The sequence below is a fragment of the Euleptes europaea genome, chromosome 1 (assembly GCF_029931775.1).
Source record: "Euleptes europaea isolate rEulEur1 chromosome 1, rEulEur1.hap1, whole genome shotgun sequence".
Taxonomy (NCBI): domain Eukaryota; kingdom Metazoa; phylum Chordata; class Lepidosauria; order Squamata; family Sphaerodactylidae; genus Euleptes; species Euleptes europaea.
The window spans coordinates 17,476,004-17,498,592 of record NC_079312.1 but is presented as its reverse complement, the minus strand read 5'-3'; the positions used below and the strand labels follow the sequence as shown (position 1 = coordinate 17,498,592).

Genomic DNA, 22,589 nt, shown 5'->3' with positions numbered 1-22,589 from the left:
GTATTTGGATGGGAGACCTCCATGGAATACCAGGGTTGTGATGCAGAGGCATCACAAGGAATACTAGGGTTGCGATGCAGAGGCAGGCAATGGTAAACCACCTATGAACATCTCTTGCCTTGAAAACCCTATGGCATTACCATAATAGCAGTCTGGTAATCTTCCTTGTTTCAAAGAGAGTGCTATTCTTCAGATGCTTTTGTGTGTGTGCACGATGGTATTAGAAGAATTGTTACACCTAGTTGGCTCCTGAATGGATTTGGAGTAAAACTTCCACTTATATGGAATCTGAAATTCACTCTGATGTTGTGAGTTGAATGAAAGATGCATTCTGGGAAGACCAGCTTCTTCCCTAAACTTTGAAGTTAGGGATTGAAAGCTGCTTTAGCCATTACTGGCTCAAGATAAACAACTTGATTAACTGCTTTAGATATTCCTCATCAGTTGGGAGAGAGAATCACAGGGACGATGAGCCAATGGGCACTCTTAATAACCCCCTCCCTGCCCCAGCTTTACTTGCCTGTAGAGAAAGAGATTTCAGAGCACTAAGTAAGCAGAGCCAGGCAGCTTTCCACATCCAAAATGTGGCAGCCAGATTGGTATTGAGGGGTAGGGAGTGCATCACTCCTGTGCAGAAAGATGTGCAGGCTGCCCATGTCTTTAATCCCGGCACAAGTCAAACTGCGGATGGTCATATTTAAATGGATTGGGGCTGGGGTACCTGAAGGACTGCTTTAGACAAGATTTCATGAAGAAGAGGAGTTGGTTTTTATATGGCTATTTTCTCTTTTAAGGAGAATCAAACTGGCTTACAATCGCCTTCCCTTCCTCTCCCCACAACAGACACCTTGTGAGGTAGGTGAGGCTGAGAGAGTTCTGAGGGAACTATAACTGGCCTGAGTTCACCCAGCAGGCTTCATGTGGAGGAGTGGGGAAAACAAACCCGATTCACCAGATTACAGTCCACCACTCCTAACCACTACACCACGCTGGCTCTCTGAAGAGGCGGGATGGAGATATTCGAAGTAAATAAATTATGAATAGAATGTGCAGCTCATGTGTTATTTCCGAAAACAGAATTTACACATCTCAAGAGTCAAGAAAACATCCTTACATACTAACCAGCATAAGTAACTTTAAGGTATCAACACTTTCCACTTGCAATATCAACAGCTTAGCACGAGTTACAGCAAATTGTATGGAATGTGCCACACAAACACACACAAAAACAACAACCCACAATTTGGTTTGATTGGTATTTTTGAAACATCTCCCCTGACTAGGGATTCCTGATGTGATAATAAAAGTGGAGGAAGAGGAAAATCCTTCAGAGGCGTGCAAGAGACTCCTGGATTCCCACAAAGGTGAGGGATTGGCTGAAATCACAGAGTCTCAGAATGAAGTGGGACTAGGGAGCCTCTAATCCGACCCCGCTGAAGAAGCATGAGCATCCCCAGCACTTCCCCAGCCAGATCCTTAAGCGATAACCTGCTTTTGTCAGAGGATGGCAGCTCCCCAAGATGACACCCCTGTTCGCCGCAGAGTCCAGAATTTCATCCTGGGTTCTCAGTGTACATCTGCCCATGTATTTTGACAAAATGGCATTATGGGCTTGATTCGCCCACCCCAGTCCCTTTCCTACGTTTCTGCTGTATCTTTTCTTACAGGTGGGATGTGCCTCACTTCTGTGGTAAGGAAGAGCCAGCCCTCTCAGAGTTCCAGAGAGGCCTGGGCCACTTCCAACTTTTGAGGCCTCTAACAAATTAAAAATTAAAAACAACAATACATGATAGGCATAAAAAGTTGCAAAACATATCAGATGCCAAAGAAGTTAACAAGTGTCTAATTGTGCAGCCCTCTTAGAGCTTGAGGCCAAGGCAAAACGGCCCTCTTGCCTGCCCCCCCCCCCCCCCAGCTCTATGTTGGAGCTTCTTGATAATGAAAATTTTTTTTGTTCTAGGAGTCCGTGGGCAAGCAAGTGGGAATGACCAGGGTCTCTGGCCAGGAATGGAGGAGAGACGGATGTCAGAGACTATGAATGAGGCAAGGAAGCTGCTTAACAGATCCCTGGCGAAGAAACCAGGTAAAGACATTTCTGCCTACAAAGGTCCCACCTGCCTTGGCTTTTTTTCTCACCATTTCCCCTCCTGTCATACTATGGGAGGATTTTTTTTGAGGGCTTAAAAAAACCCTGTAGCTATTGTGCTGTAATGCAGTGATACTGCAGTGATCTATCTATTGTGTTATGTTGTTAAAGCACACAGGCAGAAGGACAGAAGGGCCACCGCCCAAGTGACAAAAGAGCAGTGGGAGGGGAGTTGGAAAATGAAGCAACAATCCACATGCAAAGTAGTCCCCCTGGGCAGTGCCGTTAGGGTTCTTCCCTGTATTGGGGCCTCACAGGTGTATTTTTCCTCATGTACCCTTTACAAGTGCCATTTTCAGGACATTTTAAATTCATTTTTAAGGTGATTTTTTTACAGCCTTTGTTGGGTGTTTTTCCTTTCAGTCTATACTGAGAGTCCCCTCAGGCACCATGGTGCCAGCCGACACCTTTTCTGGCGCCTACCCTGTGTTTTTAGAAAAGGGGTGGTGGGCCAGGTAGAGTTTTTGCCCAGCAAGGCTTAGAATCATTGAATCATATAGTTGGAAGGAACCACCAGGATCATCTAGTCTAACCCCCTGCGCAATGCAGGCAATTCACAACTACCTCCCCCTCTTCTGATTGGCCAGTGGAGATTTGATTGGCTGTGCAGATTTTTTCTTAAAAAAACATTGCTTCGGCAGAAGCTGCCATCACAGCATAAGGGCCCTTCGCTGTGTGACTGAAGGTAAGCTGCCATTTTGTGGCGGCGCCCACCACGCTGTGTCAGACTTTCAAAGGCGCCTGCAGGCTCGAAAGGACCAGGAACCCCCTGGTCGACACTTTTCTCAGCAATTTCTTCTACCCTTTCCCCTCAGTTTTCCCTCTTTCTCCGTTTTTTACGTCCCTGCCCGCAGCCAGCAAACCATCTGGGGTCCGTGGGGTGTCGTGGAGGCGCGACGAGACCCTCGACCTGCTTTCCCTCTGGGGGGAGCAGAACGTGCAGGAGGCCCTTCGCAGCTGCCACCGGAACATCGACTCCTTCGAGATGATCTCAAAGGAGATGAGCAAGCGGGGCCACAACCGCTCTGCCGTGGAGTGCCGGACCAAGGCCAAAGCCCTGCGTCTGGAGTACAAGCGGGTGGTCACGCTCAACAGCCAGATGGGCAGCAACCGGGCGACCTGCCCGTACTTCGAAGAGCTCCACCGCATCCTGCGAGGGGACGCTAGCGTGAAGCCCAAGCGGGTGCCTCGCAGCTTGAACGCTCTTCGCAGGCCTGCCGAGCCCCAAAGGCCCCCTCCTATGCTGCAGGAAGGCTCGGAGCAGCTCCTCATCTGTGAACTGCCGACCGTCAAGGTGGAGAACATCGTGGAGGATGTGCGTTGCTCCACCCCTGCACCTTCAAGTAAGATTAACCATCACCACAGGGTTTGGCGCCTCATCCCGCAATTACTAACCTGCTCCTTCTGCTCTTTTCCATTAATAAGTTATCGTCCCTTTCCAGGAACTGTCATGATGGACCCTGCAGGCAGCCGACCCACCCCCCACCCGAAGGAGGAGGCGGATGAGATGCCGATAGAGGAGGCGGCCACACCAGGTATGCCATGCGTGCAGTCCTTTCCCATTGAGATCCAGGGGCCCCCACTGCCTGGTCTCCTCTCAACCTCGCTCCCTTGTTTCTAAAGGTGGTTCCTCCTTCCCCAGCACCGTTTGACCATGCCCTTCTCTGGTTTGCCCTCTCAGTGCGAGCCTGCTACAATATAGCATTGTAAACATGAGCATATGAAGCTGCCTTATACCGAATCAGAGACCCTTAGTCCATCAAAATCAGTATTGTTTACTCAGACCGGCAGCGGCTCTCTGGGGTCTCAGGAAGGGGTCTTTCACACCACCTACTTGCCTAGTCCCTTTAACTGGAGATGCTGGAGATTGAACCAGGGACCTTCAGTACACCAAGCAGGTGCTCTACCACTGAGCCACGGCGATTTATAATTTCAGCGCTATAGCAATGTATAGTTTGCATTAATTTTTTTTTTTTTTTAATCCCACACTTCCACTAGGGAAATCGGGGGCGTGGGCAAGATCCTCTGCCATTTGTCTTCTCAAAAATAACCCTGCTCCTGGTTGTTTGTGACCAGCCAACAGGCCTGAAGATACCCCCCATACACACACACAGAATATCATGGCCCAACTATAGATCCCCAGTTTTCCCTTACTCTACAGGAGGAAGGTGCACGCATTTATTTTTTTGTCCAAATTGCTTGGAAAGTAATGGAGGGGGGTGCACAATGGTTGGAGTAGAGTCACTTCACCCCTTTCTGACCCAGGGCAAAAGGGGCATTACATCCAGACTACATTCTAAAGAAACCTGTGCCAAGAGTAACATCCAGACTACATTCTAAAGAAACCTGTGCCAAGAGTAACACCGAGATATGGCTTCTTCTAAGACTTCTATAAGAGCCCCGTGGCGCGCAGAGGTAAGCTGCAGTACTGCAGTCCAAGCTCTGCTCATGACCTGAGTTCGATCCCAACAGAAGTTGGTTTCAGGTAGCCGGCTCAAGGTTGACTCAGCCTTCCATCCTTCTGAGGTCGGTAAAATGAATACCCAGCTTGCTGGGGGTAAAGGGAAGATGACTGGGGAAGGCACTGGCAAACCACCCCGCAAACAGTCCACCTAGAAAACGTCGGGATGTGATGTCACCCCATGGGTCAGGAATGACCCGGTACTTGCACAGGGGACCTTTACCTTTAAGACTTCTATGCCCTGACCTGGATAGCCCCAAACTAGCCTGATCTTGTCAGACCTCAAAGGCTAAGCAGGGTTGGGAGACCACCAAGGAACACCAGAGTCATGATGTAGAGGCAGGCAATGGCAAACCACCCCTGAAAATCTCTTGCCTTGAAAACCCTACAGGGTCACCATAAGTCAGCTATGACTTGGCAGTACCAAAAAAAATCTTAGAATCATAGAGTTGGAAGGGACCACCAGGGTCATCTAGTCCAACCCCCTGCACAATGCCGGAAATTCCAAACTACCTCCCCACCACACACACACCCAGTGACCCCTACTCCATGCCCAGAAGATTGCCAAGGTGCCCTCCCTCTCATTATCTGCCTAAGGGCATAGAATCAGCATTGCTGACAGATGGCCATCTAGCCTCTGCTTAAAAACCTCCAGGGAAGGAGTGCTTACCACCTTCTGTATGTGCCTCCTTGTGGTAACTGCTGCTCAGGCAAACCAGAGATGGGTGACAATAATGGGGAAAGCAACCATGTACTTAATGTAAATAACTAGGTATTATTTGGGATATTTACCAAATATCCCAATGACCACATGATTGGGATTACACACAGATAACCCGTGATAGAAACCTAGTGGTGGGTGGAATCAACTGTTCGTTGTGAGGTGCCAATAGAGGAGCCCTCCACAAAAATTTGCCCATCACCATCCTCCAAGTCCCAGTGATGGCCTGCTGCTTTTGCCTTCTCACTGCTGAAGCACATGACCTGCCTCACAAGCCATCATTTCTCTTTCCAGCTCACACATCTGGGGACGAGGAGCAATGCGCCAGGACCCCTGAAAGTCCCACAGGGAGTGCTAGAGGAGGTACGGGGCTTTGCATTTTCAGGGTGGTTCTGGGTCAGGGGACTGTAGGTCATGATGTCTCTCCTGTCATCATTGAGACTTCCGGACCTTCGTAGTCCTCCATAGAAAGCCAGCATGGTTAGTGGTTTGGAGTGGTGGATTCTAATCTGGAGAACCGGGTTTGAGTCCCCACTCATTCACATGAGCTAACCTGGTGAACCGGGCTGGTTTCCCCATTCCTACGCATGAAGCCTGCTGGGTGACCTTGGGCTATTCACAGTTCTCTCCAAACTCACTCCCACCTACCTCACAAGGTGTCCATTGTGGGTAGAGGAAGGGAAGGAGATTGTAAACTGGTTTGATTCTCCTTAAGCCAGTGTGGGTGTAGTGGTTAAGAGCAGTGGTTGGAGAGGTGGAGTCTGATCTGGAGAACCAGGTTTGATTCCCTACTCCTCCACATAAGCAGCAGAGGCTAATCTGGTGGATTTGTTTCCCCACGCCTACACACGAAGCCAGCTGGGTGACCTTGGGCAAGTTACAGCTCTGTTAGAGCTCTCTCAGCCCCACCTACCTCACAGGGTGTCTGTGGTGGGGAGAGAAAGGGAAGGTGATTGTAAGCTGGTTTGAGTCTCCCTTAGGTGGTAGAGAAAGTCAGCATATAAAAACCAACTCTTCTTCTTTCTCCTCTCCTTCACCATCCACAGGCGTGGACGCAGACCCCCATCCAGCAGAACTCTCCCCTGCCACACGCCTGGCCAACGCGCGCGCCAAGAAGCGCCGCGTTCCCGGCCTCTACAGCGTGGCAGAGCGCATGATGGAGCAGTCAAGCCGGGAGCACACCCAGGAGCTGGAGGAGCGCCGCCGGGAGCATGCAGCGGAGAAGAGGCGGTACGCGGAAGACATGGTGGAGCGCCGCAGGCAGCACGAGGAGATGATGGCGGAGATGCGGGCGGACAGGGAAGAGGCGCGAGAGGACAGGAGGGTGGTGGAGGAAGCCCTGCAGCGCAACTTCCGCGTCATGGAAGCCGCCATGAAGAGCCTGGACAGACTGGGGGAGCTGATTTTGCAGCAGCAGCAGCACCAGCAGGGCTTTGTCCCACCCCCCCACCTCATGCCCTTAAACTCCTACGCACCCTCTGCACAGCAGCTGGAGCCGGACCCACCTCCTGCCTTCCTGTCACAGGGCGACAGTCAGTCCCCCCAAGAACACCCATCGCGACCCCCCAGGGTGGTGCGCCCCAGGGCCAAGTACTCCCCTGATATGTAGTGTGCCCCCACTGCTAGAGCTCTTTTATCTATCAAGTCATCCAGTGTTAACCCCCCCCCCCGATCTTAAAAACCTCACTTTTGCTGGTCATTACCCCCTCCCCTCCATCCATATCGGGATTCCTACTTTCATGGCTTCTATTAAATAAACGCTCAGGTTTCTTTCTTTATAGTTTTCCAAACAAAGGTGTTTAGTGTAACAATGCTTAGATTTTTAAAAGCAAAACAGTATTGGTTTATTCTTACAAAAAAATGAAGTTTCAAACAAACTCCATGCTATAAAGCTACATTTGAAGCTGGCTCATACATTTGAAGCTGGCTCAGACCCTTGGTCCATCAAGGTCAGTGGCATCTACTTTGACTGGCAGCGGCTCTCCTGGGTCTCAGGCAGAGGTCTTTCATATCACTTGTTACCTGATCCTTTTAAGAGGAGAGCCAGCATGGTGTAGCAGTTAGGAGCAGCAGACACTAATCTGGAGAACCGGGTTTGATTCCCCCACTCCACATGAACGGTGGACTCTAATCTGGTGAACCGGGTTGGTTTCCCCACTCCTCCACATGAAGCCAGCTGAGTGACCTTGGGCTAGTCACAGTTCTCTCAGAGCTCTCAACCCCACCTACCTCAAAAGGTGCCTGTTGTGGGGAGGGGGAGGCGATTGTAAACCAGTTTGATTCTCCTTAAAAGGTAGAGAAAATCGGCATTTAAAAACCAACTCTTCTTCTTTTTAACTCACGATGCCAAGGATTGAATGTGGGATCTTCTGAATGCAAAGCAGAGGCTCTTCCACTGAGCCACCATCCCTCCCTAAGCCCCAATGGGGAAGCTGGGGAGTGTACACTAAATGACTGTTTACCAAATAGGTGAAGGAGGGCTTCGGACAGCCAAAGAGAAAATATGGGGAAGGCAAGAGTAGGGGAGGGGCTTTTATTGGTATTTAAGCAAAAGGCATTTTTCTCGAGGGGATGGGTTAATGTGTTTTGTTGTATGGTTTTAACCTTAGAACTCTAAGCTTCCTTGAGCTATGAAAGAAAGTCAGAAGGTCTCGCTTATAGGTCCATCATGCCTGTAGATTCTTATTGCCCACAGGGTTTTGACTGTGGGTCTGTAAGTCTCCCCTCAGTGTGAGTGGAGTGCACCTGCACGCCTATCCTTGTCAGAGAAATGGACATGGGCGGAGTGTACCTTCCAGTGAGGGGCAACTGAATGGAGCGTTGTTTACATGCCTGCCACAGGGGCATTTTGAGGGCTTGCACCACCGCCAGAACATCCTCAGTGGAGGTTTTTTGCGTAGATGTGGCAGATGCAGGCACCCCAAGGTGAGTGGTAGAATCCCGGACTGCATGCCACCGGGTTGTTGATGACTTCTGCTGCCAAGGCAACGTGAGCGATGCATGGGTTAACAATGGCGCAAAGTGTGTGTGGCCTCACTAGGCATGCTCAATAACAACACAGATAGGCATCTTAGTGACACAACCTGTGGATCTTTTGTGCCAGACAGACACAAAGATAACGGCTCCTGTGCTGTCCTGAAGTGCCTGAGGTGGAGGAAAATCAGGGTTGCTCTTTGAGGAAGAGATGCTTTGAGGAAGGATGAAACCTCAGCAGGTGCCACACTGAGGATCACTGGCCTAGCCCAAGGTCCAGATTGCAAACACTCGGATCTTGTGTGGAGCAGTTTCCCATTGTAACACAGCACTCGCTGTCACTTAGAGGAGGGCAGGGAGCTGTTCCTGTTGGCAGCAGAGGATAGGACTTGCAATAATGGGTTTAAATTGTGGCAGGAAAGGTGTGTGTGTGTGTGTTAAGTGCCGTCAAGTCATCTCCGACTATGAATCAATGTCCTCCAAAGTGTCCTAAACAGCCTTGCTCAGATCTTGCAAATTGAGGGCCGTGGCTTCCTTTATAGAGTCAATCCATCTTTTCCTGCTGCCCTCAACTTTCCCTAGCATGACTGTCTTTTCCAGTGACGCTTGTCTTCTCATAATATGTCCAAAGTACGAGTTTAGTCATTTTAGCTTCTAGGGTCAGTTCAGGCTTGATTTGATCTATAACCCACCGATTTGTTTTTTTTGGTGGTCCAGGGAATCTGTAACCCTCTCCTCCAACACCACATTTCAAAGGAATCTACTTTCTTCCTATCAGCTTTCTTCATTGTCCAGTTCTCACACCCATACATAGTAATAGGCCTAGGGAATACGATGGCATGAATTAACCTGATCTTGGTAGTGACACATCCTTACACTTCAGAATCTTTTCTAGCTCCTTAATGGCTGCCCTTCCCAGTCTCAATCTCCTTCTGATCTCTTGGCTGCAGTCTCCCTTTTGGTTGATGATGGAGCCAAGGAATAGAAAGTCTTCAACAATTTCAATTTCCGAAAGGTACTGGCTGGATATTAGGGGGAAATTTTTTACAGTAAGAGTTGTTCAACAGTGGAATCAGCTACCTAGGGAGGTGATGAGCTCCCCCTCACTGGCAGTCTTTAAGCAGAGGCTGGACAAGCACTTGTCAGGGATGCTCTAGGCCAGTGATGGCGAACCTTTTAGAGACCGAGTGCCCAAACTGCAACCCAAAACCCACTTATTTATCGCAAAGTGCCAACATGGTAATTTAACCTGAATACTGAGGTTTCCTCCCAGCTCGGCAAGGGGCTGCAGGGAGTCCAGGGAGGGGGGGGGCTTTGAAGGGCTAGGCAGCGTGGAGCTCTTCAAAGCCTTGGTGGCGTTGAGTCCAGGGAAGGGGGCGGCGGCTTTGAAGGGCTAGGCAGTGCGGAGCCCTTCAAAGCCGGGCAGCGGGGAGGGGGGGGCTTTGAACAGCTCCGTGCTCCCTTCAAAGCCCCCCCCCGCACATGCCCACAGAGAGGGCTTTGCGTGCCGGACTTGGCACGCGTGCCATAGGTTCGCCAACACGGCTCTAGGCTGATCCAGCATTAAGCAGCGGGTTGGACTAGATGGCTTGTATGGCCCCTTCCAATTCTAGGATTCTATATCTATTTACTGGGGATTGGGGCTACCTGCAAGCAGATGCATCTCTGGGTGCTAGTACATAATTCTGCCAAGTTAGTACTTGCAATTTGGTTATGACAATCAATAATTAGGACTAAAACACTGGGGAGTGTAAAAGTTGGATCTACACAGATCAGTATGGATCCCCTAGTGGTTTTTTCTTTCTTTCATAAAACACACAACCCACCATCATACTACAGATTATGGAGGGGGATTAATCCTCACAATGTTTACACTTAACACGCCAAAATGTAAGGATCCCTTTTACCAGCAGACTGGCTTGATGGTGCAATGATGTACAGGAGACCATGTGCCTTTTACTAAGCAATCTACAGCAACAGATATGATGTGTGACTTGTGATGGGAGGGGGGCGATAACCCTAAGGGTTCCTGCATGGTCTGCTGCATGGTGGTATCTCAAGAGTTGGATCCCTGCTTTCTGGTGTGCCGTCTGTAGACTGACGGACTGACTGACTGCTGTGCGATACAATGGTGTGTGGGGACTGTGTGTGAAAATCACGAGGGTCTGCGCTTTAGATTCCTATTTTAATGTTACGAAGTAACAGCCCTTCATTTTTATGCTACTGTTGATGGACGAGGAAATCTTGACTGTGAGTAATAAACATACAGAGGAACACCCAGATTTCTTTTTTCTTTTTTTTAAGAGCCATATTTTGGTCCACAGCCATCGGTTTACAGCCCCCTGCAAAGGGGGGGGGGAGATATTTAGCCACCTTCCTTCCTTTTGGAAACAGACTGACAGAACCTGGACTAGGGAGATCTGGATGCGCCCTGCAGGTCTCTTCTCAAGTGCACAATCCCAACTTCACGAAGGGATTTAGCCTCCCTCTGTGTGCTTTTCGTACACAATGTGGAACATAGTTCTTTACGGAGTTCTATAAAACGGATGGATTGCAACTCCCCCCGCCCCGCCTCTGCACCGAACTCCTGCTGTTTCTCTACGCCCTGAAAGCCCCAATTCTTCTTCCCGGCAGAGAAGAGCGAGGGGTTGTTGATAAAACTACAACGCCCATGACTACCTGCTCCTTTCCTCCTCCCGGATAGGCCTGGGAAACGATTCCTGATCCTCTGATGCTTCACCTTTCCTGCACGCCCGCTGTGGCTGGAGGTGCTTTTCGGGAACTGCGAAGGGGATGGGAAGGAAACGTCCCCAAAAACTGCTGGTGCAGGAAAGCAGACGAAGAGCGCCAACAGGTATGTTTGTTTGTTTGTTTGTTTTAATCCTGCTGCTGTGATGCTTTGTATTAATGGTTTAAGTTGTGGTTTTTGTGCCATTGTGAGCGGCTTTCGGAGAAGCGACGAAGGCACGCTTTAAAGCACTGGTTCCTAACCAGGGGTCCATGGACCCCCAGGGGTCCGCGAGAACTAAATTAAGGTCCGCGAAACAAAGTTATAAACCCATAATAAATTAATATTTTCAATTAAAAGTTCTCTATTATAATATATATATATTCAAATATAATTCTAAGTTTAATGTTTAACTAACAGTTATGATTAAAGTTTATTTTCAAATTCCTGGAATTTTTATTTTGAACCTTGGGGTCCCTGCCCCGAACAAAAAAGTCCTAGTGGTCCCTGGTCAAAAAAAGGTTGGGAACCACTGCTTTAAAGAAAGAGGGATTGGGTGGAAGGCGTGTGCGCCTACAGATGCCGGGGCAACGAGAGTGGAGCGAGTGCACGCGCTTGGCGTGGAGGAGGTCTTTTCCCAGGCTGCCAGATGCAAAAAAAAGGGGGGGCAGCGGGACTCCTGTCTCTTTGGGGAGGGGGCCGTGGCTGAGCAGGAGAGCTGAGGTCCCAGGTTCAACCTCCGGCATATCTAGTTAAAAAGATCAGACAGCGGGTGCAGAACAGAGGATGCTGGCCATGGTAGACCAATGCCAAGACACAGTAGAAAGCAGCTGAGTGAGTTAATCCCAGTGGCTGTCACTGTTTCTACTCACGCATGAGAATTTGCATTTGTCCCATCAAATCTCTTCGCCTTCTCTCTTCTGCACAGTTAATTAAAGGCCTTCCTTTAAAAAGGTAAAGGTCCCCTGTGCAAGCACCGGGTCATTCCTGACCCCATGGGGTGACGTCGCAGCCCGATGTTTCCTAGGCAGACTTTTGTTTTACGGGGTGGTTTGCCAGTGCCTTCCCCGGTCATCTTCCCTTTACCCCCAGCAAACTGGGTACTCATTTTACCGACCTCGGAAGGATGGGAAAAGGCCTTCCTTTAGCTTCTGGTTATTCCAGCCCTCATGCTCTTTGTGTTCTGTTTGGCAGGAAGGTGCTAGAGATTTAACCTAAGGCCACTTACAAGCAAAGGATATACTGTATCATAAGAACATACAGCATGGGAACAACCACAGTGGCCTAGTGTTGGATTAGGAGTGGAGAGATGCAGGTTCAAATCCCCACTGTGCCATGAAGCTTGCTGGGTGACCTTGGGCCAGTCTCTCTCCCCCTCCCTCTTTCTCTCTGTGTTTACCTACCTTACAGGGCTGTGGTGAAGATACGCTGGAGGAAGGGACAATAGTGTATGTGGCCCTGAGCTCTTTGAAGGAAAGTTGGGATAAAGAATGAAGAAGAAGAGTTGGTTTTTATATGCCGATTTTCTCTACCTTTTAAGGAGAACCAAACCTGTTTACAATATCATTCCCTTTCTCTCCCCACAACAGACACCTTGTGAGGTAGGTGAGTCTGAGAAAACTTGAAGAGAACTGTGACTAGCCCAAGGTCACCCAGCTGGCTTCGTGTGTAGGAATGGGGAAACCAACCTGGTTCACCAGATTAGAGTCTGCCGCTCATGTGGAGGAGTGGGGAACCAAACCCGGTTCTCCAGATAAGAGTCGACCGCTCTAAACCACTAATCCACACTTTGCTTCAGTTCTGTTTTTTTAGATTTCTGTTTGGATCTACAACCCAAATCCTATATCATTGTTTACTGAATGTTCCATCTTGTTGACCGTAACGACTCACTCTGCGTAATCTGCCTTGAGTCCCAGTGGGAAAGGCAGACTATAAATAACATAAATAAATCAGAGAATGTAAGGACCATTCATAAGCACTAGGTTGGCACTGACCTTAACGATGTTTAATTCCAACCAGGGTTTTGTTCCTTCCTTCTTTCTTCAGCTGGTACCGAGGAAAGATTCCTTCATGCCTGACTCTCATGACCTAGAGGAAAAGAAAGAACCGTCAGATGCTATCGTAGGTGAACATTCAGATAAAGCATTTCACACAGAAATAACTGTTGATTAGAGGCAGTCCGTTTAATTATTGTTTGCCTCGCTTTGTTAATGTAATCTTGTGTTTTATGTTTTGCATGTAAGCTATCTAAGGTATATTGTAAATGGAAAAGCACTCTGGAAATCTTCTCAACAGTAAACAAAGAATCAGCTCTGTTGTGTTCCCCTGCATCCCAATTCACCATTCACCAATTGTATCTGCTGGGTGTATTTTTGTTTAACTGTCTCAGGCATCATTGATAAAAAGGCCTATGTATTCAGCTAAAATATTAAGACAATGCCCCAGATAAATTTTTATTTATTTTATTTTACATACCTTATGCCCCCTTTCTGCCCTCTTAAGGGGCACCAAGGCATCTCACCTAAGCTATTACAATATTTTATTTTTTTATTATAACTATATTTTTACTATGTTACTAGAATATTACTATATTTCCTCTCCAACAGAGTTTCCTGATGTGGTGATTAAGCTGGAAGAAGGGGTCAGTCTGCAGGTTCCAGATCCTCTGGGTTCTGAGGAGAACAAAATCTTCCAAAACTCTTGTTCTGGTGAGGGATGAGCTAAGCAGGAGTTGATCCAGGACGTACCAGGGACAGCTGGTGCCATCCGCTTTTGGGGTCTCAGATTAGGGCTTCATTTATGATTCTTGTTACATGTACATGGATGTTAGTGCTGCCTTAAAGAGGCACTAACTTTCTTGCTAGATGGACAACATGTAGCTTTAAAGAGCAGACTGGTATGATTACCTCAGATCCTGTCATAGGTAAATGCCTCATCCTGCTGTGGTAAAGAGCAAGGTAGTCCCCTAGCAAGAAGCAGGTGTCAGATAGGTGCAGAACCTACAATTTTGAATTGCAGGATCATCTAACAGAACCAGTGTGGTATGAGAGCCAGCGTGGTGTAGTGGTTAAGAGCGGTGGTTTGGAGCAGTGGACTCTGATCTGGAGAACCAGGTTCGGTTCCCCACTCCTCCACATGAAGCCAGCTGGGGGACCTTGGGCTAGTCACACGCTCTCAGCCCCACCTACCTCAGGGTGCCTGTTGTGGGGAGGGGCAGGGAAGGTGATTGCAAGCCGGTTTGATTCTTCCTTAAGTGGTAGAGAAAGTCGGCATATAAAAACCAACTCTTCTTCTTCGTTGCAGTCATGAGGAAGTGGACCAGCATCCTTTTTATATCAGCAGGGCTGTCCCAAGACATTTTGGTGCTTGATATGGAATCTCCAGGTGGCGTTCCCCCAGTTGTAAAATAATAATAATGCATCACTTTATTGTCAGGTTTTGGATTTTCAATGGTTATGCATACTGTGCAGCCCAAGTTGGTTGCCTCAGAATAAGGAGGGGTGTGTGGAATGAGTAGTCCAGCCCATCACAATATATGTAGTATTTTTTTTAGGGGGGATTTCAGGCATCTGGTTGCCTAGACTCCTAAACATTTTATTCTGGGCCTAGGATTTTCAAGAGAAAAAAAAGTTCTAACTGTGCACAAAGTGGTGCCTGTGTGGAATAAGATGAGGAATTCGGAAAGAAAGGAGAACACAATAAAGAAAGAGAGGCCTGGAGTGCGCCAAGCAACAGATTTGGACTAGTGAAGCCCCGGTTCATGTCCTAGCATAGCAATGGTGCTCACTGAGGTGAATTATAAGCTCCGGGCCTACAAGGCCTCACTTGTTGCGTAGATAAAACAGGACAACTCCATGTGTGCTACTTTGAGCTCCGGGGAGGTGGAATACAGAGGTGAGTCTGTGTGGTAACGACAGATCACAATGGGTAGCCATGTTCGTCTGTCACTAGCAACAGAAAAGAGCCAAGAGTTCAGTAGCACCTTAAAGACTTAACAACATTTCTGGCAGGGTAGGAGCTTTCGTGAGCCCCAGCTCTCTTCTTCGGTAAAGACGCTACACGTTTTGTGAATGATGGAGATTTGTCTCCACAGTGGCTGCTTTGGTTTCCCTCCCTCAGCCCGCCTGGCCAACTGCCACCCTCAGCCAACTGCCACGGGACCTGAGCGTTCAAACCAGCCAATCGGGGGAGAGCTGCTGAAGCAGGAGAAACCCCTCCCCCCCTTAGACTATTGCAATGCGCAAGCCTAATTCTCCCTAGGGTTGCCAACCTCCAGGTACTAGCTGGAGATCTCCTGCTGTTACAACTGATCTCCAGCCAATAGAGATCCGTTCCCCTGGAGAAAATGGACCGCTTTGGCCATTGGACTCTATGGCATTGAAGCCCCTCCCCAAACCCTGCCCTCCTCAGGCTCCTCCCCAGAAATATCCCGGCGGTAGAGAAGAGGGACCTGGCAACCCTAATTCTCCTAAATAGTATGGTTTGGGACTGTACCACTTCAGACAGCCAGTGGGGAGATCAAAGGATCAAGTGCTCTACCATACACCAAAATAAACTGTATACTGACCAGTTGGGGGTGGGGGAAGGCATGTCAGGAGAGAAGGCTAAACTAGAATCCATTGGCAGTTGGTCGTCATGTATTAATGGTTTTTGTAATAATCACTTCTTTGCATTGTATTGTATTTAGATTTTGAGCCCACGTGCTGTTTATTAGGTTCAGCTGTATTCTATTGCCTGCCTAGGTTTCCTTTAATCACTAACCTCCAGGTAGTAGCTGGAGATCTCCTGCTGTTACAACTGATCTCCAGCCGATAGAGATCAGTTTCCCTGGAGAAAATGGCCGCTTTGGCAATTGGACTCTATGGCATTGAAATCCCTCCCCAAAGCCCACCCTCCTCAGGCTTTGCCCCCAAAACCTCCCGCCGGTGGCAAAGAGGGACCTGGTAACCCTAAGGGCTAGTCACAGCTCTCTTAGAGCTCTCTCAGCCCCACCTACCTCACAGGGGGTCTGTGGTGGGGAGGGGAAGGGAAGGTGATTGTAAGCCGGTTTGATTCTTCCTTAAATGGTGGAGAAAGTCGGCATATAAAAATCAGCTCTGTTGCCAGTCCACATCCACTCCTATTTCAGTTGGCCTGGACTGGAATAGTTGTGCATAGGGTTTCACCATAAGTGTTTGAGGTAATGCCCTGTGCTAGTGAGCTACTGGATGTCAAGGCGATGTACGTTTTACTTTCAAATGTTTATACCCTGTACTGTTAACATTAGTAGCTCCTGAGGGGCGTTTCCCTAATAGCAATTAAAAATAAAAAGTGATTTAAAAAAAGCACAAAAATTTACCAACAGAATAACTAAAAGGTAAAGGTCCCCTGTGCAAGCACCGGGTCATTCCTGACCCATGGGGTGACGTCACCTCCCGACATTTATTAGCTAGACTGGGGTGGTTTGCCAGTGGTTTGCCACTGCCTTCCCCAGTCATCTTCCCTTTACCCCCAGCAAGCTGGGTACTCATTTTACCAACCTCGGAAGGATGGAAGGCTTTAGCCGGTTACCTGAAACCAACTTCTGTCAGGATTGAACTCAGGTCATGAGCTGAGCTTGCAGTACTGCAGCTTACCATTCTGTGCCACGGGGCTCCTAACAGAATAACTAAGCACACTCTAAACCACACCACACTAAGTCTCGACCAAGAACAAAACCCACAAATACAACCAGAGATGCCGGGGAGAGTCCCATCCAGGCCCGGATCACTCAGACCTTCTTAGCTTCATCAAGGTGGCTGCATCCTGCTCCTCCAGTCCATATTCTGAGGCTAGAAGAGCTTCTGCGGCTAGAAGAGCTTCCGCAGAAAGGCAAAAACTTTGCCGCCTTTGCCTTTTCTAGTCTGCTCTGTACTTGTTCGAGCTGGCAATAATAAGTTTCTTTCTCCTGATCAGGCTGTCTGGACAAAATATTAAAACTGGAACTAAAGGAAGAATCAGCGGCCGGATGCGAGACCTTCCTAAGCTTCCACTCAGGTGAGGAAAAAGTTTAGCGGTGGGATTTCCAAGTTTTCCAATGGGAGTCTTCTACCATCTCCTCCAGGATGGGTCTGTATGCATATACAGGGATCTGCAATAGAAGCTGGAGGTTGGCAACCCAAATTTTAATTCTAGTGACCAGCAGGAAGAGCATCCAGGATATTCCACCACAGGGGGTAACACCCCCTTTTGAAATCACACACACAAATTCCTTCTCAATGGAATCTTCTCATTGGGCAGCAGGTAGAAAAGAGAGTCTCCCTGGTTACTAGATGCAATGACTGACTTCCAATTCCAGATTTGCTTTATTTTAGACTTATACCCTGCCCCTCCCCTGGGTTGCTAGGCTCGGGGCATTCTTACACATGAAACCAGCTGGGTGACCTTGGGCCAGTCACAAGTTTCTCAGAACTCTCTCAGCCCTGCCTACCTCACAGGGTGTCTGTTGTGGGGAGAGGAAGGGAAGGCGATTGTAAGCCACTTTGAGACTTCTTAAAAGGTAGAGAAAACCAGGGTATAAAAACCAGCTCTTCTTCGTCACCCTGAAGGGCTCCATCATATCATTCCAATGCCACAGATGAAGCTGCCTTCTACGGAGCCAGAACCTTTGTCTGTTTAGATCAGTACTGTCTACTCTGACTGGCAGCAGATCTCCAGGGTGGAGGTCTTTCACTTTACTGACGGTGAGATTCCCCCTCCCAGGGAATTGAACCTGGGGACCTCCTGCATGCAAAGTAGGGATGCCGCCATTGAACCACAGCCCTAGCTGGCCTCTGGGGAGAACCAGCGTGGTGTAGTGGTTAAGAGTGGTGGTTTTGAGTGGTGGATAATGGTCTGGAGAACAAGATTTGATTACCCAGTCCTCCACATGAGCAGCAAACTCTAATCTGGTGAACTGGATTGGTTTCCCCCCTCCTCCATATGAAGCCTGCTGGGTGTCCTTGGGCTAGTCACAGCTTTCTCAGCCCCACCTACCTCACAGGGTATCTGTTGTGGGAGGAGGAAGGGAAAGTCACTGTAAGCCAGTTTGATTCTTCCTTAAGGGGTAGAGAAAGTCGGCTTATAAAAACCAACACTTTTCAGTTCCCACTAGGAAGGGGTGTAGTAAGGGGGAGGGGAGGTGAATCTCACCGTCCTTCCACTCCTTCCGCATGGCAGATGGTGGGAAGAACGATAACTGCTTTTCCCTTGCAGGGAAAAAAAACCACTATTGCAGTTTCTGCCTCAAAAGTAGTTACTGTGCTTTGCATTTCCACTATAAAATCATCATCACTATAAAATCATCAATGGTATGACAAACCTTATGAGCCACAATGGTTTTGGGGGGGGGGGAAACCCTAGGGAATAATATTTTTATTGAATTAAACAGTGCAAATACTTTGTGAATTGCAATAACTAGTTCAAAACAAACCACACCAATATGACATCATTAAAAAAAAAAAACATAATTAGGCCCCAATTGTTCACTGGCACACAAGTGTCATTGCCAGAAATCATAATAGGTTTTCCTGTGACCAGGTTGTTACTTGAATTTGTGAATGCAGTTGATGTCATCTATGGAAGCAGGAACTCTTTGGCCTAATCCGACGAGGCAGTTCGTACACTCAGGAAATCAGTGCAGGAAATCTTTGGCCTAATGCTCCAGGCACAAAGTGGGGAAAGGGCAAAACAATATAATGAGTAGGAAATGAAGTCAACCTCTCTGGCTCCATTCAGAGGCAAGGGTTGGTGTGGAGCCTGCTGCGTGGGGGACTCCTCTCCGGTTCCTTGGCTTACACATGACAGCCGCCCTCAGCAAAGGCAGTTGTGAAAACCTGGAGGTCAATGCATCTGTTGCGATTATTGGAGGCCCTGCACTGTCCACGAGAGGGCAGCTGCTCCACCCACGAGTTCAAATCCAGCAGGTACTGGGGGCTGCAGAGAGACTGAGTCAGGATGTTAGGAAGCTGGGCACCTCCCCTCCCCACCATCCCAAATCAACTTAAGGTAGAAACTACAGTCGTTTATGCATGGGAGTTTTACCTGGGGCTAGATGCTCACTCATCCCACACTTTTCTGTTGTGAATGCTAAAAATGCTATGCACCAGCACAATCACCAGCTCAAATCCAGAAGCGTGAGTCCCCACCCCTTGAAAATGCTTCTTAGTGTTTACTATGAGAAAAACATCCAGTTCCTCTCCCCCCTGCGCAGAAACCTAAGTGCTGTGTTAAAGAGCATTTCACAAAAAGGAGCTCTTTTAAAGGAATGGAATGGAATGGAAGGGGGGACCCAAGCGTCGTTGTAAAACCCATTTTTGGGTGACAAATCTACTCAGAAAGTACTCTGGCTGAGAGATGAAAAATCAGGAAGCATTTGAGTCCCCGTCCCTTGAAATGCTGCTTTGTAATTGGCTGTAGTGCTTACTGTAAAAAAAGTCACACACACACACACCCAGCTCCCCTGTCCCGCACTTTGGCTTATGCATGGAGAGGAGGATTTGACCTGGGCTCATCTAAGGAGAAATCGAAGAATCAGGATTTACCAGCAACGGGGAGACCCGGGATTTACAAGGGCTGGCTGCGAGGTCCTCTCTGAGGGACGGAAAACTCATGCATAACTCCAAGGAACAAGTGAGTCAGTCCAGGGATGAACATGAGTCCAAGTACCCATGCATAAAGGACCACTGTGTGGTTTAAGTCAATACTGTGTTCTCAAAACCATGCCCACTGAGGCAATGGAACATTGAGTTCCCTGCAAAAGCCCCTCCCAGCCTCCTCTCATGACTGACTTCTGATTTAGGAGCCCAGAGGGGAATGGGAAATAATTTGAAATGGCTAGGTGGAGGTAGGTGCAGGGGAGAATCTGCAAGGGTTAACAGCTGCTCCCCCCCCCCCCATGAGACATCATTTCAGGAACCCGAACCTATGTATTTTCCACAATTAACAAATTTGGAGAGAAGCATTTTAAATTGTGGAAGAGAGGTGGGAGACAAGGAAATTTCCTCTTCTGTTGAAATATTAAAGCCTCGCTTTCCTTCTGTGCATCAGATCACCCTGTCTTTCCTCATTCTCTCACACACCCCAACACTAACTGCGCGGCACGAGTCCTTCCTTTGACACAGCCTGCTGTCGATGATCACCAACTCAAAATTATCCTCTCAGCCTTTTCGCCACTCCGTTGTGCATCCAACTCCCCCTCCTTCTCCCTAACCTACCGGCCTTCAGGGTCCCGAGTTTGGCCATCACGTCCCATCAGAAGATATTCTTTGTCTTTTTCCAAGCGTGTCCGACATGCAGCACGGACCACAAAACGCCGAGTCTGGTTAATGTAGCCCCCCATGTCAGCAGCTGTACAGGAAGAGAACATCGAAGTGTATGTGTGTGGCTATATGTATCTGTACGCACATGTGTTACCCTGCATCTTTCTTGGTATTGAGGCAGGCGCATTTCACCCTGTCAGGACTCCTCCCAGATCTGCTTTGTCAGGCATAGATGGCTTGAGCCATAGATATGGGGCGGAGGGTGACTTCCCTTATCCGAGTCATGGTCCCATCACCCCAGTATAGCTTTTCTGCTTGGTACCAAAAGTTTTTGACTGTCCTTAAGTATGTCTTCACACTACGCAACAGTTAAATTGTGGAATTCCCTGCCCCAGGATGTGGTGATGGCTGCCAACTTGGAAGGCTTTAACTGGGGAGTGGACATGTTCATGGAGGATAGGGCTATTCATGGCGACTAGTCATGATGCATATCTATTCTCTCCAGCATCAGAGGAGTGCGCCTATTATATTAGGCGCTGCAGAACACGGGTAGGATAATGCTGCTGCAGTCGTCTTGTTTGTGGCCTTCCTAGAGGCACCTGGTTGGCCACTGGGTGAACAGACTGCTGGACTTGATGGACCTTGTCAGCATGGCTTTTCTTAAGTTCTTATGTCCTATGCCGCTTCCCCATGGAGGAGTTTTCCCACATATGGATAGCCGGAAACCCCCAAATTGAAGAGGCGCTTCCACACAACCCCATGCTTGTTGTGACCACGACTCATGGACCTCCCAGGGCTTTTCTTCCTTCAATCTAGATCAAAAGGGATTCTGGGGTGGTCGCCACGTGGACACTTGGTGTGTAGTCAACACAGAATGGGGTGGAGCTAAGCGCTGGATTTCCTCCCCCCTGCTTTGGCTGTAACACCCCCCACAGGTCTCACTCACTGTACTGCAAGGGCTCCATGATCTTTGCTTCGTAGATGCGGAAGGCACCTGCATTGATCTCTTTCTCCACTCGAACTTGCAGCCCTGCAGGTGAGAGAGACACAGAGAGTGTGAGAGAGGCAGCTGGAGCAGCTAAAGTTAGGAACGGATTAAACAAGATTTATTCTAAAATGTCCATTGTTCTGTGTGCTTTAAAAATTTTATTCAGATAATGTATTACTTGTTAACTTTATAGTCTACCTTTCTCACCGAGGACTTTTCCACACCAGGTTTTTACTCCATCTTGGCTTTTTAATGGCATAGGTTTTTCCCCCTCCCTTACATACGGTATGGCCCATCTTGCTCCAGCTTTTCTTTTTAATTTTTTTTTAATACTGGTTCCTCATAAGCTACATTTAACAAAAGGCCCAAAATGTTACAAACAGCAGGGGCCAAACAAATGGGGCAGTTTACATAAGAAAGAAACAAGGAAGTATTACAAGGACTATTAAAGCCTCTCTTTACAATCGCAGCAATTGTCCCTATCAACTAATCAGTAGAAAGTCAGTTTGAACCAATAAATTATATTCAGAAGAAAATATGCTTTGAGTTTTTTCCAAACCAATTTTGCAGGAGCAATGACCTCATCAGAGCAAAGCCTTCTGAAGGTGTCACTCTGTACACAGGTAAAACCAGCAACTGCCTGTTCACATAGCAGAGAGGCATCACCTTTGTCCACACTTAGAAGGAGGTCATCTACTAGCACCACCAGCACTGCCTCAGCCCCATAGTCCGGTTTAGGGTTGCCAGGTCCCCCATGGCCACTCATGGGAGATGGGAAGGGTTGCCAGTAGGGTAGCCAGCTCTGGGTCGGGAAATACCTGGAGATTTTGGGGATGGAGCCTGAGGAGGGTGGGGTTTGGGGAGGGACCTCAATGGGGTATCATGTCATAGAGTCCACCTCCAAAGCGGCCATTTTCTCCAGGTGAACTGATCTCTGTTGTCTGGAAATCCGCTGTAATCAGTTGTACCTGCTTCACTGCCAGCCACCACCGAGAGGTTGGCAACCTTAATGCCACCTCTCCAAAGACCTGTCCGAGGCAGCTAGGTGCGGAATTCCTGGTGATAAATCTTACAAACAAAAATAATCTAGCCAAGAGGTACCAAACCACTCAGGCCTGGTGGTTCATTCCAGGCTTCACAGCCACAATAACAGCAGGACAACAGCAATTGCAGAGTTGAAAACGGGCACCTTACAGAGTGGGCCAACGACAGGAACTGCACTCTGTCTATGTGTGGAAAGAAATACTCTTAAGGAGAAGAAGAGCTGGTTTTTATATGCCAACTTTCTCCACCACATAAGGAGCACTCAAACCGG

General features: G+C 48.4%; 2 protein-coding genes across 2 annotated transcripts in view; one reads left to right on the top strand and one right to left on the bottom strand.

Annotated features, from left to right (window-relative positions):
• The first annotated feature begins 1,983 nt into the window (after positions 1–1,983).
• Positions 1,984–12,242, top strand: LOC130472698 (myb/SANT-like DNA-binding domain-containing protein 7). The gene is made up of 6 exons (XM_056844111.1): positions 1,984–2,083; positions 3,001–3,489; positions 3,589–3,681; positions 5,623–5,691; positions 6,375–6,753; positions 12,224–12,242. The coding sequence occupies exons 1-6, from the start codon at positions 2,008–2,010 to the stop codon at positions 12,240–12,242; spliced, it is 1,125 nt and encodes a 374-aa protein (XP_056700089.1). The 5' UTR covers positions 1,984–2,007.
• A 6,577-nt stretch (positions 12,243–18,819) lies between these two features.
• The window catches only part of LOC130474020 (complement C4-like), a 77,194-nt gene continuing 73,424 nt past the window's right edge, over positions 18,820–22,589 (bottom strand). The window contains exons 40-42 of the mRNA XM_056845700.1: positions 21,233–21,316; positions 20,242–20,374; positions 18,820–18,961 (exon numbers count right to left, since the gene is read on the bottom strand). Of these exons, the coding sequence (XP_056701678.1) occupies positions 18,820–18,961; positions 20,242–20,374; positions 21,233–21,316 (359 nt within the window). The remainder of the gene's footprint in view (positions 18,962–20,241; positions 20,375–21,232; positions 21,317–22,589) is intronic.